We start from the raw sequence: 16,059 nt of genomic DNA, 5'->3' as shown, positions 1-16,059 counted from the left end.
GTCCAGTCACATTGTATGATTGTGTGCTGTGTTCTCTGTGAATAACTGTCTCTATAAAATGCTCTCACTTAATGTCAATGGCTCTTGTACACCAGTGGTTCTCAGTGTGGGGTTCATGGACCCCACAAAGGGTCCTTTAGTGGGTTCTCTGGGGTCAAAATAAGTTATTGATAGTCACAACCAAATGGACCCTTATGGTTCTGTAACTACTTAAAAGAGTAGTTCACCTAACAAATAAGTCATCTTTTGGGTATATTTTTTTGTACACTCTCAGAGTTAAATTAACATTTTTTTCCAGTAAAGATTGCAGGGTCCCAGAGATAAACATTCTGTATATCAAACTGGGGGTCCTTGAAACTAAAAAGGTTGAAAATGATGTTCATCCTCTCGTTCAGCCTTTGCTGTAGGCTACTGTAGCTCTGAGGTCATTTCATAGCACCTTCGTCCTACAAGCCACAGTGAGTGATGCCATCTCTCCAACCCCCACCAGACTACCATCCTCTTGTTCCCACCAACATTGTCCCATTTCCCCTCAGTTCCTCTGGGCTCCTGGGCCCCCGTCAGAAACACTTTTCTTCAAAAAGCCCCACCGGTCCCAGCCAATGGCAGCTTGGGAAGACAGTGCCACGTGTCGAACCTCAACCAATCTCAGACACCCACAACTGCACACTTCCTGAAGCGAAAGTATGCTCAAAGAGAGAGAGAGAGAGAGAGAGAGAGAGAGAGAGAGAGAGACGCACAAATGTTTCTATATTTAATCATGGTGGCAGAAAAAGAAGAGCAAATGAGACAATGTCTTAATAGAACACAGTAGCACCAAATTAAAAACATATTGTACCAATCGGCTCGACTGGCTTACAGAGGGTTAAGAGCAGAAATATGTGAACATGCATTCATATTTGCAGGCATACAGTACATGCACTGTACACACGCACGGCCACACAGCCACACGCGCACGCATGCACGCACGCACGCACACACACACACACACACACACACATGCACACACACACACACACACACACACACACACACACACACACACACACACACACACACACACACACACCAACTATACTAAATTAATCTATGTATATGAGTGTGAAAATATTCCCACACTCTCACGGAAATTACAAACACATTGTGGACTTTGCTACATTTTGCCTTAATGCCAGATGCACCTTCAGGCTTGAGCCTTCCACTCTGCTTTTATCACTCCATTTCCTTAAATGGCTCTGCGGTCACCATGATGACACAGCGCTTACCCTTCCATCTGGGAGCTCCCCCTCCCCCATCAGAGCATGACAACAAGAACACAGCACTTATGATTGAATAATCAATGGAGCATTCAATTAGACAGTCATTTACTGCCCTCCCAGCAGAATTACATGACCATGCCTGGGGTGGTGCATTTCTTTTTTCACACAAAAGAGTAAAGGCAAGAAAACAGAGGAACTAGGTCTAATGAGAATCACTGTATGACAATGGATTGACAGCTATAGGTCAGCAAGAAAACTGGGAAAGGAAGTAAGGAGACGAAAGCGGAGAGGAGGGGGCGGAGAATGAAGAAGTCAAGTGAATGCATGAGTGGGGGGTAGCTGAGCGTGTGTTGTGGTCTCCGTGGTGGAGTTGACGATGCACAGGGAGAACAGCTGTGCTGCAGGGCTTTCAGCTCCATCACCACTGCTCTCCTTCAAGAACCCCCACCCTCTCTGCACAGCAAAACCCTGGGTGTTTATTTAACACAAAAAGTGTAAAAACAGACCCTTGTACTCTCAGATGTAAAGTAATGCTGAGGATTTTGCTTGTGCATGCACGCACACATACACACATGCGCGTGCACACACATGTGCAAGCGCGCACACACACACACACACACACACACACACACACACACACACACACACACCATGACTCAAAACCATTGATGCACATAAACATGCAAAACCAGTGATCATCGCGTGAGTGCACATGGTTATGTAGCTACTGCAATACTATAATTTATGTTCAGGTCTAAATATTTGATATTTTATGTTTTGGCAAATGTCTCTATCCAAAACAAAGCTGATAATGTTGTTCAGTGTAAAATTGTCTTTAGGTGAATGAGAGTGATACATCTTGCATGGCGTGTCCTGTAACTCATTTGACATGCACCAATAAAGTGAGACATTCGGCAACACACATGCTCTCTCTCTCACACACACACACACACACACACACACACACACACTCGGTGACCACCACGTCACTATGACTCAGACATAACCATATATAGAGGGTATGTGCATGCATAAAGTGAATGGCAAATCAAGTGGCAAAGTGAGTTTAACGTCCGTTTAATACAATGAGATAGGACTTTTCTGTTTGGATGTATGGGCTGTGTATGTGTGTGTGTGTATGTATGGGCTGTGATGATGTCACGTGCATACCATCTATAGAGTTCCCACTGCACCTTACTTGACACTGGGTTCTCCATCTTAACCCGGAAACTGTTCGTGTCCCAAATGGTCATTTGATTATGGAGAGGCTGAGATTGGAGACAGCAGGAAACAAGACCGCAAGGACTTTTTGGTGTTATCAGTTTAGAGTTTGATGACTTTATCAAAGGATATCAGACCCAAATAATGTCATTGTGACATCAGACTCAAACAAATCATATAAGGATCTTAAATGATCTCCATGTCAATTGGAAGTGGCTCAGGAGGTAGAGTGGCCCTTGGAATCAGAAGTTTCCAGGTTCAATCCCTGCTACGGGTCAAAGTGAGCAAGACCCTGAACCCTAACTGCTCCTGATGAGCAGGTTGGTGCCTTGCATGCTTTCCTCCGGAAAACATGAAGTTGCTTACTCTAACTTCTTGAGTATATACACATATATGGAGGCACTGATATCATACAGACTCACAACGTATACCAAATGCACATATATGGAGATCCACATGCACTGATGTCATACACAACAGAAACTATGTAATATTAGATGTGTATTGTGAATTATGATGATGAAAAACACTGATTGAACATCTAGCATTATAAAAACTCACACCCATGTGAAGTGAGGGGCGCTCTTATCATCATCATCATACATCATCTCATGAGTCATGAACAACTGAATTTATGTGAATGGTTAGCCGATTTGCTCGTCTACATGTGATGTAAAATTTCCCTTCATTGTCAATGGCATTTAATGTTTGTCTGCCACAAATTGACGTCATATTTGGCGGACATTTGACCTAATTTCTCCTTTCATTGTCAATGGCAAATATTGAGTGGGGACAAAAGCTGTATATTTTGCACGCACACACACACACGCACACACACACACACACACACACACACACACACACACACACACACACAGGAAAGAAAGAGCGTAAAAAGTGAGTCATTTCAGGTGAAATAAACATTATAAAATATAGCAATACCACCATAGTCACCATGAGGTGATCTCTGTCGGTACTCGGTATAGAAGAAAACCAGGTCAAGAACATCTCAAGAGAAGGACAAAGACAAACCATTCTTGAGGGCAGAATAAAAAAAGCCAGTGTGTATATTTATGAAGAAGCATGAATGTAATGTCTGCAACTGCATCCAAATTCCATATTGGAGAAGGGCAAAATGCTGACCCTCTCAAATATAATGGGTCCCAGAGGGATGAGTGCAACCAGCCAGTTACAGTATGACCTCCTTACGTTAATAGAGTGAGAAAGGAGATGATTGATGAAGGGATGATTAATATATTTTGTTTTTAACCAACCATTTTAGGTTTTTAAGTCCTATATGTAACTAATAGTGAATATAGCAGAGCTACAAGCTCACATCCGTATTGTCACTATTTTTTTTAAATTGTGATAATTTTACATTTTCAAAAGACAATTTTAAAATGTGGCCTATAATGACATATATCCCAAAATAGAGATGCCAGGTTGAAAGTGGTTGGCAAGTCAATAAAGATCATCATAAATATATGATCATCAGTATGAACACAGCTCATAAATGTTCAATATCGTTAATGAGTATCCGATATACAAATGTACAGTCATTAGTTCACGTAGTGTAAAAAGACCATATTAATACACCAGAATGTAACACTAAAATAGTTTTAATTCAACAATTTAACTGAGTGAAATACATTGATCTGTAAGGATCCTTTTTTACACCCTCATAGTTAAATGAACACTGAGCTAGAAGTAACCAGAGTTTTTAGTTACATTTACAGCTAATTGTGTTTGGTTATATTTAGCAAAGGCAATCATTGTGAACAGCTGTTATAAATGGCTGGTGAGTTACCCACTGTCAATATACACTTAAGCACCCCAGCTCATCCAGAAATAAATAATTCAAGAAGATTCTAGAAGAAACCATTATCCTAGGCAGACAGGTAAGTTGATATGACACACAAACCCAATCCTTGCCATTTCTCCATCATTCACGAGGGCTTTCAGGACACAACTTACTTTAATTCATTCACCAACCAGAGAAGAAATTAAGAGGACCCTTGTTATTGTTATTAACTGGGACTTACAGGTAATGACAAAGCCATATCTCTACCTTTACAGTATTCAGGTAGGTAGGACTCTCAAAAGGTAATTCTTATCTCTTGAAAGTAACTAGCTTGTCAGCACAGTACAGAGTAATGTTATTTATTTTAGCAAGCTGCTCTCGAAGGACAATTCTGCCGATAGATTTTGCGTCAGGTATTTTTTAAGTATAAAACTGAGGCAATACAGCAGGTGAGAGTATGTGGTGAAAAAAGCAACACTCACTTTGTAATACCTGTCCTGTAAACAAAATAGCTCAACTCTCAGTAGTACTGCAACTACAAAGCGAAACTCAATGTGAAGGTTTATGATTTCAGAATGATTACACTTACACAGATGGAATATTGATGTGTTTAACATACAGTAGTCTGACTTCGTTTTTGAAGGGTGTTCTGGGGGTTAAGTGTATCAAGTGCTCATTAGTTTTTAATAAAGGTGGGATTCGTACACTACGTGTGGCAGGTGTACAAGTGCTTTGGTGGTAATTATGTCCTTGTATATTGGTAATTTAGTATAATATGTTTTATTCTACATGGTTAACTCTTTTACTTTATAGTAAACAAACTTAAATGAGTTTTAGGATACTCTATTTGGTTCGAATGCATCTTTTACATTTCATAGAAAGATGAGTTGTATACAGGGATGTTTTGTATACAGAATGTGATCCCACAGTCTCAAAAAATAAATGTAGGGATCTATGAAGACAACTCGACAGTATCAACATCTATAATGTCAACAGATATCATTAAAGTGTGCTGCTTACAATATTAGAAGAAAAATTATGTTTAAAATGCATCAGTATATCCCTCAAGAATATTCCAGAAAGTGGCTGATTACTGGAACAGCTGTAATGTAATGGGAGATAGGCATGAGTGTGAAAGTAGATCAGCCACTGAGGTGTTGGCTTACTTTCTCATTAAGAACACCACCTACTCAATAGGTAGGATAAAAGTAGCGGGAAAAGTACAATTAATTGCACTATAATCTGAATACAATATTCGATGTGGTCATAAGCTTTCTACTATACACCTAAATGGCAAGTACCTTATGGTTTTGTCCTACTATGTGGTAGCTGTAAAAAATAACTAACAGTTTTCATCGCTGTAGCAACTGTGGTATAGTCACAGATGAGGGAGTGGACGGACACCATTAAGGACGTACGTTATGTCAGCCCTTCAGTTAAAGGACAACTTTAGTTTTTTTCAACCAAGGTTCATGTTTTAGGTTGTCATTAGACAAAGTAAAAGATGAGTGTTAATTTTTTTGCTGCTTTCTTTAGTTTTAGGGATTTTAGCTATTTCCGACAGGGGGCGGGGGCATTCGAGCATGGGGCTAAATATGTATTTTACTAAATGTTATAGCGATTTCTTTTTTTATTATTTTTTATATAGTCCTACTAGACCCAAAGAAATTACATCTGGCCACAAAAGATCACAGGATCTACTGAATGTGAACGTAGCCTACTGGGGAACCAATTTGCATGGTGTTTTCCATTTTCTATTCTTCCATTGTTCTCTTAAATAGAGACATCATGCAATCTAAATGGCCAAATACAGTCAAAATCAGTATGCCACAGTTTCCCAGCAACACAGTTCAATCTACTGTAGCTATCAAGTAAACAGCTTAATGTACAATGGTCTTTTAATTGCAGAATGATGCAGTTGATACAACTGAGATGGTGGGTGTGTAGGCTACTACGTGGTCTTCTTACGATTGATAGGAATTAAAATAGATAGACCAGTTATGCGTCTGTAACTCAGAAAAGTGTTCTATTTCGTACCATTTGAACACTTGATTTTGCACTATAGTTATAGTTTGTGGTGCCAGAGATTAAAAACAAAATCTATAATACAATTTTGTATCAATCCGTGGGCTGTGGCCTAATATCAAACTTTTCAATTAATAAGGTTGAGAATCTCTGGTAGACACAGATGCAGTTGTTATAACAATTTAGATTGTAATGTGTGTTTCCTCAGTAAAAACACACAAAAAAACATATAATGTCATGTAAATGAGCATGTGCCAGTTAACAGGGGGATATGATGCACTCATTAGCCTACTGTTCACTGACGCCGTGGACTGGGATGATGCTCAGTTGTGTTCTGTGCTGTGTGCGCACTGCACTCTCCTCCTGACTCTCTTCCAGCTCTCAACACTACAGCAACCATGGAAGAAAGGGGGATTCATTAATGCATGGCTTTATGTGCCCCCCTCTCCCTGAAGACGTTGCATTTTAATTCGCTGTTTGAGACTTCAAGAACCTTCTTTCTTCATCTGACCAAGAAGAACTGGACTTTTTTTCTCTTATTGAGCGGAGAGGACTGAGGCCATGAAAGCAAGTCTTCAGAAAAGGTAAACGGACGGGTCTTTGTGTCTGATCTAAAATAGCGTGAAGTTAGCGTGCTGCTAGCATTAGAGAGCGTCATGTTCACTAATGATCTCACTGTCCTCGTTATGTTCTGCAGAGGACAACACTCATAATGGACAATTTCCCTCTGACCCAGGTCGTCCTTCATTTTTTTACACCAAAAGTGTAGCGATCAGCTCACCTCCTGACTGTTCACGACACTGACTGATTGACAGTCATCAACGCAGCATGGCCCATCTGATCACCACATTCTAAAATGGGTTTTAAGTTGGTTAATGACATTATAGTCATTTGCACTGTAGGGGCTATGCAGGTGTAAAATGTGACCGTCGGTAGGCCAGTGATGGGAGCTTTATTGTAACAACGCTGCCAGCTGTTCCTCCCGGGAAGCAGCTGATCTGACGGCCGTAGCGCTGCTACATTGTCGCCTGCCAAAAAAAAAGAACAGATCTAACAGGCTATATTAACACAACGCGTTGCACCGCCATGCACTGTGTAGCCTATTGTAAGCTCAGTTTATATGTACTGTTGTGGGGCAGCGACACCCGCTTCGCGTAATTGGATTATTATACATTATTTGGGCTTTTTATGGCTTTATTTGAGCACATGATCCTACCTGACTGCGTTCAAGGAGAAGCACGGGCACGTTTAATGGTGGCAATGTGGCATTATGTCACGCGTCGCCCGTGGGAATGTCACCAGCGTCTATTTTCATCTCGGTCGCCAGGTCGATGTCATCGATGTAGCGTTGAAATGAATGAACCGCATAGATGAAAATGCATTGTGTCTGCGATCTCTGCATAGCCATGCCACATCAAAGAGGTAGCATAGCATTATAGAGCAGCTGAGGAGGCTCAGCCTAATTGCATTGACTGTTGGGTAATTTAGGCCCATATTGCAATAACACAACAATCACCATTGACAACGTGTTTTTCCCGGAATGTAAAAACACTTCAATCCTGTTGGAACGTCCCTGCAATGTGACCTTCTCCGTTTGTTTGTTTGTTTGTTTGTTTCTTTCTTTCTCTGCGGGGCCTGCTTGCAATTCAAGGACTTTCATATTAATCGGCGTGTGTGTGTGTGTGTGTGTGTGTGAGAGAGAGTGAGTGAGAGAGAGCGACAGAGAGAGCACAAACACAAACACACAGCAATGCTCATTTGCAATATAGGCTGATTTCACTGTGTTGTTGTGTACCATTTTACCATTTTAGTGCTGTAATAATCATAAGCTGGTAGGCCTATATCTCCCATAGTGAGTAAAATATTATATAATTATAAACCTGAACCCCTTGCCATCATCCAACTACATTATATTTAAGCTTAAAGCATGCTGTAGACTTGGCTTCATTATTTCTGACCCCCTTATATACCATATAAATAAGGCTATATAGAACTTCCCACAGCTGGCCCAGGTTCAAATCCGGCCCACAGTGTTTTACTGCATATGTTATCAATCCCTCTCTCTCCTGCCTTTCCTCTCTGCTCACTGACTGTAGCCCAACAATAGCCCAAAGCACTAATGCCAAAATGTGATCTACACTCTTCTTTACCCAAAGTGAGACATTACAGTTGTCATAATGTTACAGACAGATCTACTTTGTATCAGAGCGTCAATATTGAACTTGGCATAAACACACAATAGAAGTACTACCAAATGCATATCGTTGCTGTCAGGCATGCAGGCACCTCCTATCTCCATATTTTAACTTTGTGTTTTTAGCAGATATACAAGCTCAAAAGCTTTGAGCTTGTAGATTTGATACTTTCGCTATTAGTTTTTATTTTAATCTTAAAAAGTAACAGTTTTGGACATAATGATGCTTCCACCTGACAGAGATGATATACTCAAATCATACTGACAAAATATTTCTTGTGGGCATTCTTCTTTCTCAGAGGCAAATGATGCCAGCAGCGTCAGAGTCTCTCCTCCTGGTGAAGTGCCAGGCCCACTGGTCAGACGACTTTGTCCACTTTTAGCTTCACTGTCTACTTGGCAGATACATGCTGCTGGATGCTCCCCGCAGAGCCACGCCCACACCATGAGCGCCAACGGGCCTGCCCCCGCGGACCCAGAAGCCCCCCCTGCCCCTACCTCTGCCCGGCCCCCACCCCCTGTGGCCTCGCCCGCTCCTCCTGCCGCGCCTGCACCAGCGACCACCTCCACCATCCCGGTAGGCGCGTTGGCACAGAAGAAGAGGGCGCAGTATGCCAAAAGCAAGAAGCAGGGCAGTAATGCCAACACCAGACCAGCGAGGGCTCTGTTCTGCCTGAACCTCAACAACCCCATACGCAGGGCCTGCATCAGCCTGGTGGAGTGGAAGTATCCTTTTACGCTGTCTGTCTATGTATTGTGAGTGTGTGGGTTTGAGTCAGTAGCGTGATACTTGATACCTTTGAAATAGCTTAGCTGTGCTGATGTTATGGATTAATGTCTCAATACCGTGTTTTCACATTATGGTCCTTGTAAAACAAACTAAAGTCAATACTCTAAAGTAGACTGTAAAAGGAGACAAAGATGAATTGAACTTACTTCTGTTATTATACACATACACAAGTCTTATCTTTTTCTGATTTGCTTCAGCTATGATGAGTCCACTTTATGTTCATGCCTTTCTTGACAATTCAACACTTTTAGGGCCATTAGGAACCACAACTCATGGTTCATAACAATAACACGTTAATTGGAGCATTATAATGCCAAAGCAAATTTGAAACCAAGAAACCATTCCGGTCTCTGCACAAGATAGTTTCTTAACAGAGTTGTGAAGCGATACTCTTGATCAAATTACTTGCTTTCAGTAATGTTTTACTATTGTTGGAACAGTAATGCCATTATGAAATGTTGAACTCAGCACACTGGTAGCTGGCAAACAGTATGCTTACTTTGCTAATTAGCCGTATGCTTTTCTAATGCACAGCAGTATGCTTTGCTAATGAACAGCAGCATGCTTTGCTAATGCACATCAATTTGTTTTGATAAAGCTCAGTAATATACTTTCCTTATGTGTAGCAGTTTGCTTTCATAATGCTACATTTATAATTGATTAGCAAAGGTGTCACATGCTGAAGCCAGCGTCCAACACCGGTACACAACCAAGTATGAATCAGGCTTAATGTATAACCTGTGAATGTGACAGACAGACAGACAGAAACCTTGTCCTTTACTGATCCTGTGGGGGAATTTAAGTTGCACAGAGGCAGCACAGCAGAAGGAAAGTACTGTTGTACAGCAATTCAAGGCAAGAAAAACGAATAATCACCGTCAGTACAGAACAACAGTATGCAATAGTGTACCTATACAACTATCCTGCACTATGCAGAAAAACTACGGCACAAGGTTATAGTGTCCTCACCGTATCCACCCCAGAACAAATAAAGTAACCCTTTCAATCAGTGCAATTCCAATCAAATAAAGGGCAATTTTAATCAGTGCAATGCGAAAGAAAGGTGACACAGTACAATCAGTACAATAACCATACCCTGAAAGTGTCATTAGAGGTCAGAGTCCTTCATACATCTATCATTTCAAGTTATGTTACGGTTGACCTGGCAGGGCGACCATTGTGTGTCTCGTTGTAAATCCTTAGAGCTACGTTACTAAGTTTAAATTGTTTTCCACCAAAGACAGTGAAAGTCACCCTGTCCTAAATCCCAGAATACTGGTGTACAATGTTGATGTGACTCCACGGCATAACACAGCTGTGTGACACTGCTTGGGTTTGTTGACTGAGCCGATGCTGTCATCAGGATAACCATCAGATTTTATTTATGAAAATGGCAAACGTTAACGTTAAATGACTAAATTAAATGACCATGAGCCACATTACAAAAAAGTATTTAAAACAAATTACTTTAACAAATGTAGATAGACCTAATTTGGTATTTGTTTTTACATATGTGTGCACATGTGAACTGCGTCAGGTTAAGTGCTACTGTAAAGTATCAATGTCATTACAGTAAATAATTATCCTGTGATTTTCCCTTAACTTCTTTTCCCAGGCCATTTGATATATTTATATTAATTGCTATTTTTGCCAACTGTATGGCCTTAGCCTTAGCTGTCCCCTTCCCTGAAGATGATTCCAACTCCACAAACCATGACCTGGTAGGTGTTCTGTCATTTTGTTAAAACATGTGCCAAATGTTATTATCAGATGAATGAAGTCACATTATGAAACAATTTTGTCACCATACTTCATCTGACATTTATTATCACATTGTGTGCCTCACCTGTAATCATGATTAAGTAGCCTAGCCTAGATTGGGTTTGCTCTGCATTAAACAAAACATATATCATTAAACTTTACTTAATGGGGTGACTAACATGCTTATTCTTTCTTATGATAGTTCTCATATTTTAATTTATTGTCAATTTGGTCAATTGATATAGAATAGTGTTTTTTTAAAAGGTGAGGTCGGAAGAATAGAGATGGCTTTGCATAGATATTATGTTTTGCTTTGTCATGTATGGAACTTTTACTATACCTACATAGACAAAAAAACATCTTGATAACTACCGTCATTGGACTCTAAATCATGTTATACTTTCAAGTTTTATTCAGCTTTCTATTTTTAGTATTTACCGTCACTGCACCACTCGGTGCACCTCGTGCCTTTATGTCTGCATGATGAATTATGGGTGATGTAGTATTGTAAGCAATGTTCCACATCTGAGAATGAGTGCACTCTCCAATCGCCAGACAGCACAGCGAGCACACTGATTTCGGTTCTTACACGAGCAGAATTTAGGTGTAGTGTTCAATGATTCATGAATAGCTCATATGTCTGCAGAGTTCTGAGTACTCTTAGAATCTCTGTCTGACGGCTTCTAAGAGTATGTGAAAGATCGGTTACCGGCGCAGCCATGAAAGAATTGTAGGCTACCTGTGTTTGCAGTCCTGCTATGCCCAGTGTGCAAGATAAGCTTAAGCTTTGGCATGGTGAGACTTTCTCTGGTCTACTTTTGAGAAGTGCGGTGTAATGCCTCCCAGTTTGACCTCCTGGAGGGTGACCTCAGGGTTTTAGCTTGCACAGTGGTGGTGCATTGGAGGAAAGTAGGTCATCTTGGAGAGTAAAGTGTCTGAGACAGTATCGTCTGTGCTGTCAGCTTTAGTGTGAAGCAGAAGTTCGGACAAGTTTGTCTAACACTCTGTTTCGGTTGCCATAGCCATAGATCTAAATCAGTGAAAAGTGGAGGAAAAACTCAAATATATCATACTAAATTTGAAATGTTGCTATTGTGATGTATTTATACAACATGTTTTATTTGGAAGTTTAGAGGAATATAGACCACACCAAGAATGTAAATGTATAAACTGAACTAATCCATCAATGTATTTGCTATACAGTATTATGAGTATTCTGGGTGGGGATTTATGATCTTAAGTAGTCTAGTGTCTAATTCCAATCCCGAATAGTTATGTACAGTATATTCAGTACAAATGGACTATGTGCTTGTTATGTTGTCTGTGCACACCTTTCATCTAAAGCTCGACCGCACCGACGTTGGTGTTGGAAAGCGTCTGTTGCTGAAAATCTGCTGTTGAATGGGCACTGAGTTACACTGTTGCGTCGGATCACAAGTTATAAGGAAGCGGCGAAGGTGTTTGACCGTCGGATCGCAGCAGGCTTGTTGTTGACAAAGCATCATAGTAGCCGTCTGTCGGTGTCGGCTCTCAGGAGCGAGTCAGCAACTTCCAACCGACTGATCTCCCGACTTCATTTTTGACTGCCAGTCTGTAGTGATCTGCTGTAGTTTGGTGGAGAGCTACTGTACCTTACAACTCTCTCTAGTTCAGAAGGCTTCATGTGATATGATCAGTTCATATGTTCAAAGAGTATTCAGAGAGTGTTCAAACCTAGGTCAGTCTGACTGAGGAGTAGCAGTTTTACCAGTGGCTTGAAAAGCACTGGTCTATAAATCCCTCTGAAAACTTTGACATGCTAGTCATACTGACACCCGCTGACTGAGTTCTGATTGGCTGCCTTTCTACGCAACCCATAGAGGGGGGGGACGCAACCAGACACGTTTAATGCCATAGTCGAAACGGTCACGCGAGCACCATATAGCGCAGCAAAGCAGAGCACACGAGTCCGGAGCACACTCGCTGATTTAACAGTAACACATTCGGACCCCCACGCAGGCGCTGCCTACCGTGGACCCCCGTGCAGCCTACCCCGCGATTTTGACACATGAGAGATGTTCTTTGTACCTACCAAGCCAATGTGAACACTACAACCGAAAGCTGTGTGTGTGAGGTGCGACATATAATGGCTTGGAGAATGTGCTACCTGAGAGTGCACAAATACAGCCATTTTTGGCCATTGTGACAAATACACGGCAATTAAAGTACAAGGCAATTAAAACATGTGCACGTCATGTGCACGTCATGTGCACGTCGTCATGTGCACGTCATGTGCACGTCGTCACGTGCACACCGGATTAGATATTTTTTTTATATATATATATAAAATATTTACATTTCATAGCACAATTCTGGAGATATAAGGCAGCCACTGGTAATTTAACTGATAATTGATCGGTCTAGTTCTTGTAACAATATCCAACTGCATCCAAATTGTTCTAATTCACCATAACTCAAAATCACAGCTCGTCCCTGCTTAAAAGTTAAATGCAAATATGCAATTATTACATACACGATGTAATGTAAGTAAACAGTGGTGGTTTTCTAATGTGTTGTTCCATACATGAAGCACATTATAAATGTATGCTACATTTTTTTTTATTTTTTATATATGTTTATTGATTTACAAAGTACAAAGTACAAAGAAGTATTTTCAAAACAATTTACATATATTTCCCCCCCCCCCACATCCTCATGGAATGTATGCTACATTTAGGTCATGATTATGAAATCAGACATGAGATTATGTGTGCTACACCTGGACAATATAACCTACAGCAATTTAAGATGTAAACAATGCACTACTCTATGTTTAAAGGAAGCATTGGCTTGCCTATTATTATTACAGGCGTATGCTGATTGCCAGTCAGCTTTCTGTGGCTTAGGACTTGGCTTTGATACTGCAGTGATAAAATAAGAACAATACAATGTCTCTCTTTTCGGCAGAGGTTGAACAATAGATGTGCTATGTAGGGCAGGTGTGCCAGCGTGCCTTCAATTGTTATTACCCCCCCCCCCCCCCCCCCACACACACACACACACACACACATACAATCACACACACACACACACACACACACACACACACACACACACACACACACACACTGTAGTCACGGGAGGAGAGCAGAGAGGAAAAATGCTGAGTTGGTTTGACATAGCAGCAAGCAAGGGCTGTGGAGTACAGTGCCATCACACACTGCTCTCTTGTGCATTGCAGGCACATAACACTGTAAAATCCTAAGTGTTCATTTAACTCTGAGAATGTACAAATGTAACCAAATGGACCTATAAGAACCAGCGCGTATCGCAAGCATCTTACCAGTCACTTATACACTGAAATGGGCTTACATGTCCCACATGCAGATGCACGTCAATCAAGACGTAAATCGTACATGTGGTATTTGAAATACAACTTCGCTAAATTCTGTCTAGAGTCATATTGTTTAATATTTGATACCTGGGAGGTTTAGAATGCAGAACATTTTCCTTTTAGTTTTCTCTTGCTACATTGTCTGCAGTCTGCAGAGATGCTGAGGTGCTGTGAGTTAGACCAATGCAGTGCTGCAAAGTCAGGGGCCTTTTTACATTGCCGACCTGTCACCTGCTAGTCTTGTCGGTGAGGCTTTGCTAAATGCTGCAGCTCATCACAAATAGACATAAATCTCCCCCTCAGGCAGAACAAAGTGCAAAGGTTCAGGTTGGGGGTCTGCTACAGTACAACCAGGCGGCACAGGGATGCATATGTAAACAAATGCAAAAAATGCACGAAAATGAGAGAAATAGCTGGACAAACCTTCAGCTATCCCAACAGTAATTCCTCATTACTGTTAAGATAAGATCAGATAAGATCTGTACTGTTTCTCTTTAATGAGAAGAAGTTCCTCACACATCTGAGCATCATCTGCATCCCTCTTGTCTGTGAGACAGACAGACAGACAGACAGACAGACAGACAGACATGCCTTGCTTTAAGGTCATTTGTGTCTTATCTAGCTGAGACTTAGCACTCCAGGCAGCTCCTGCTGCTGAAGGTAGCAGAGCGAAAAGTGCCCTGAAACAATGACCTTTTCACGGTGAATATGATTCATACGTTTCATCCTTTGTAAGGCAACATGCAGAGCGTGGCGTCTGGTATCATGGAGGGTTATTATTGCATAAGTCCAGACCTGCAGAGCTACAGTATTTATTTGACCGCGGACAAAAGGACACAGGCATGTAAACTTCAAAATCATAGAGAGAGGACAGGAGAGACCTCACTGGACACATGAGACCTATCTATTCATCTTTTAGTCATCTCTGCAAACTCCAAAATGTAATTTTCTTCGGAAATAAGAAATAATTTTTTTTCAGGAAATGAAGAAAACCTTATAATTTTAAAACAAAGAAAGTAATGTGTCAGATATGTGCACGAGAGGGGGAGAGGGGGTGGAGTTAGCTGCTTTAGTTTGAGGGTCCAATGGAGTTAGCTGGTTTTGTCAGAAGCACTTTTTAATACTTTTCATTGGTTCAATATTTGTTAAACCAACACACACATGTAAAGGGTGTTCAATAGCATTGATTTATAAAAAATAAATACAAATAGAGTTAGCTAGTTTCTGGTGGACAGCGATTATATTTATCGTCATACACTTAAATGTGTGTAACTTTTCAATGTAAAGGTAACACCCTGTACACTGTGTATATCCCTCTAATGCCATGGCCATGTGCTTTGTTGTGGCTTAACACATGTTCATAGTGCTTACACATCGACCTTGTTCTTTGTATAATTCACTCTGGATTAGAGCAGTTAAATGCTTAAATGAGATTGGCTGTGCGGTTGGGTGTATGTGTTGGAAGGAGCATTCGTGCAGTTGGGGATGTTGGTTACCGTATTAAATGGAGGCCCTATTTTATACTAGTTTGTCATAATAGACGAATAGCGAAAATATCTACAAGCTCATCAGTTAAAATCTAAAATATATCGAAACCAAAATGTAAAACCTCTAACCGACTTAATCTTGCTCATG

General features: G+C 40.9%; 1 protein-coding gene across 1 annotated transcript in view; it reads left to right on the top strand.

The window, feature by feature from the left end:
• Positions 1-8,945: 8,945 nt before the first annotated feature.
• The window catches only part of cacna1da (calcium channel, voltage-dependent, L type, alpha 1D subunit, a), a gene marked incomplete at its 5' end in the record, with an annotated part of 76,345 nt that continues 69,231 nt past the window's right edge, over positions 8,946-16,059 (top strand). The window contains 2 exons of the mRNA XM_083771587.1: positions 8,946-9,226; positions 10,906-11,011. Coding sequence (XP_083627713.1) covers positions 8,946-9,226; positions 10,906-11,011 — 387 coding nt within the window. The remainder of the gene's footprint in view (positions 9,227-10,905; positions 11,012-16,059) is intronic.

The sequence above is a fragment of the Protomyctophum parallelum genome (assembly GCF_964188405.1).
Source record: "Protomyctophum parallelum genome assembly, chromosome: 8".
In the NCBI taxonomy this organism is placed as follows: Eukaryota; Metazoa; Chordata; class Actinopteri; order Myctophiformes; family Myctophidae; genus Protomyctophum; species Protomyctophum parallelum.
This window is presented reverse-complemented; position numbering and strand designations above follow the sequence as displayed.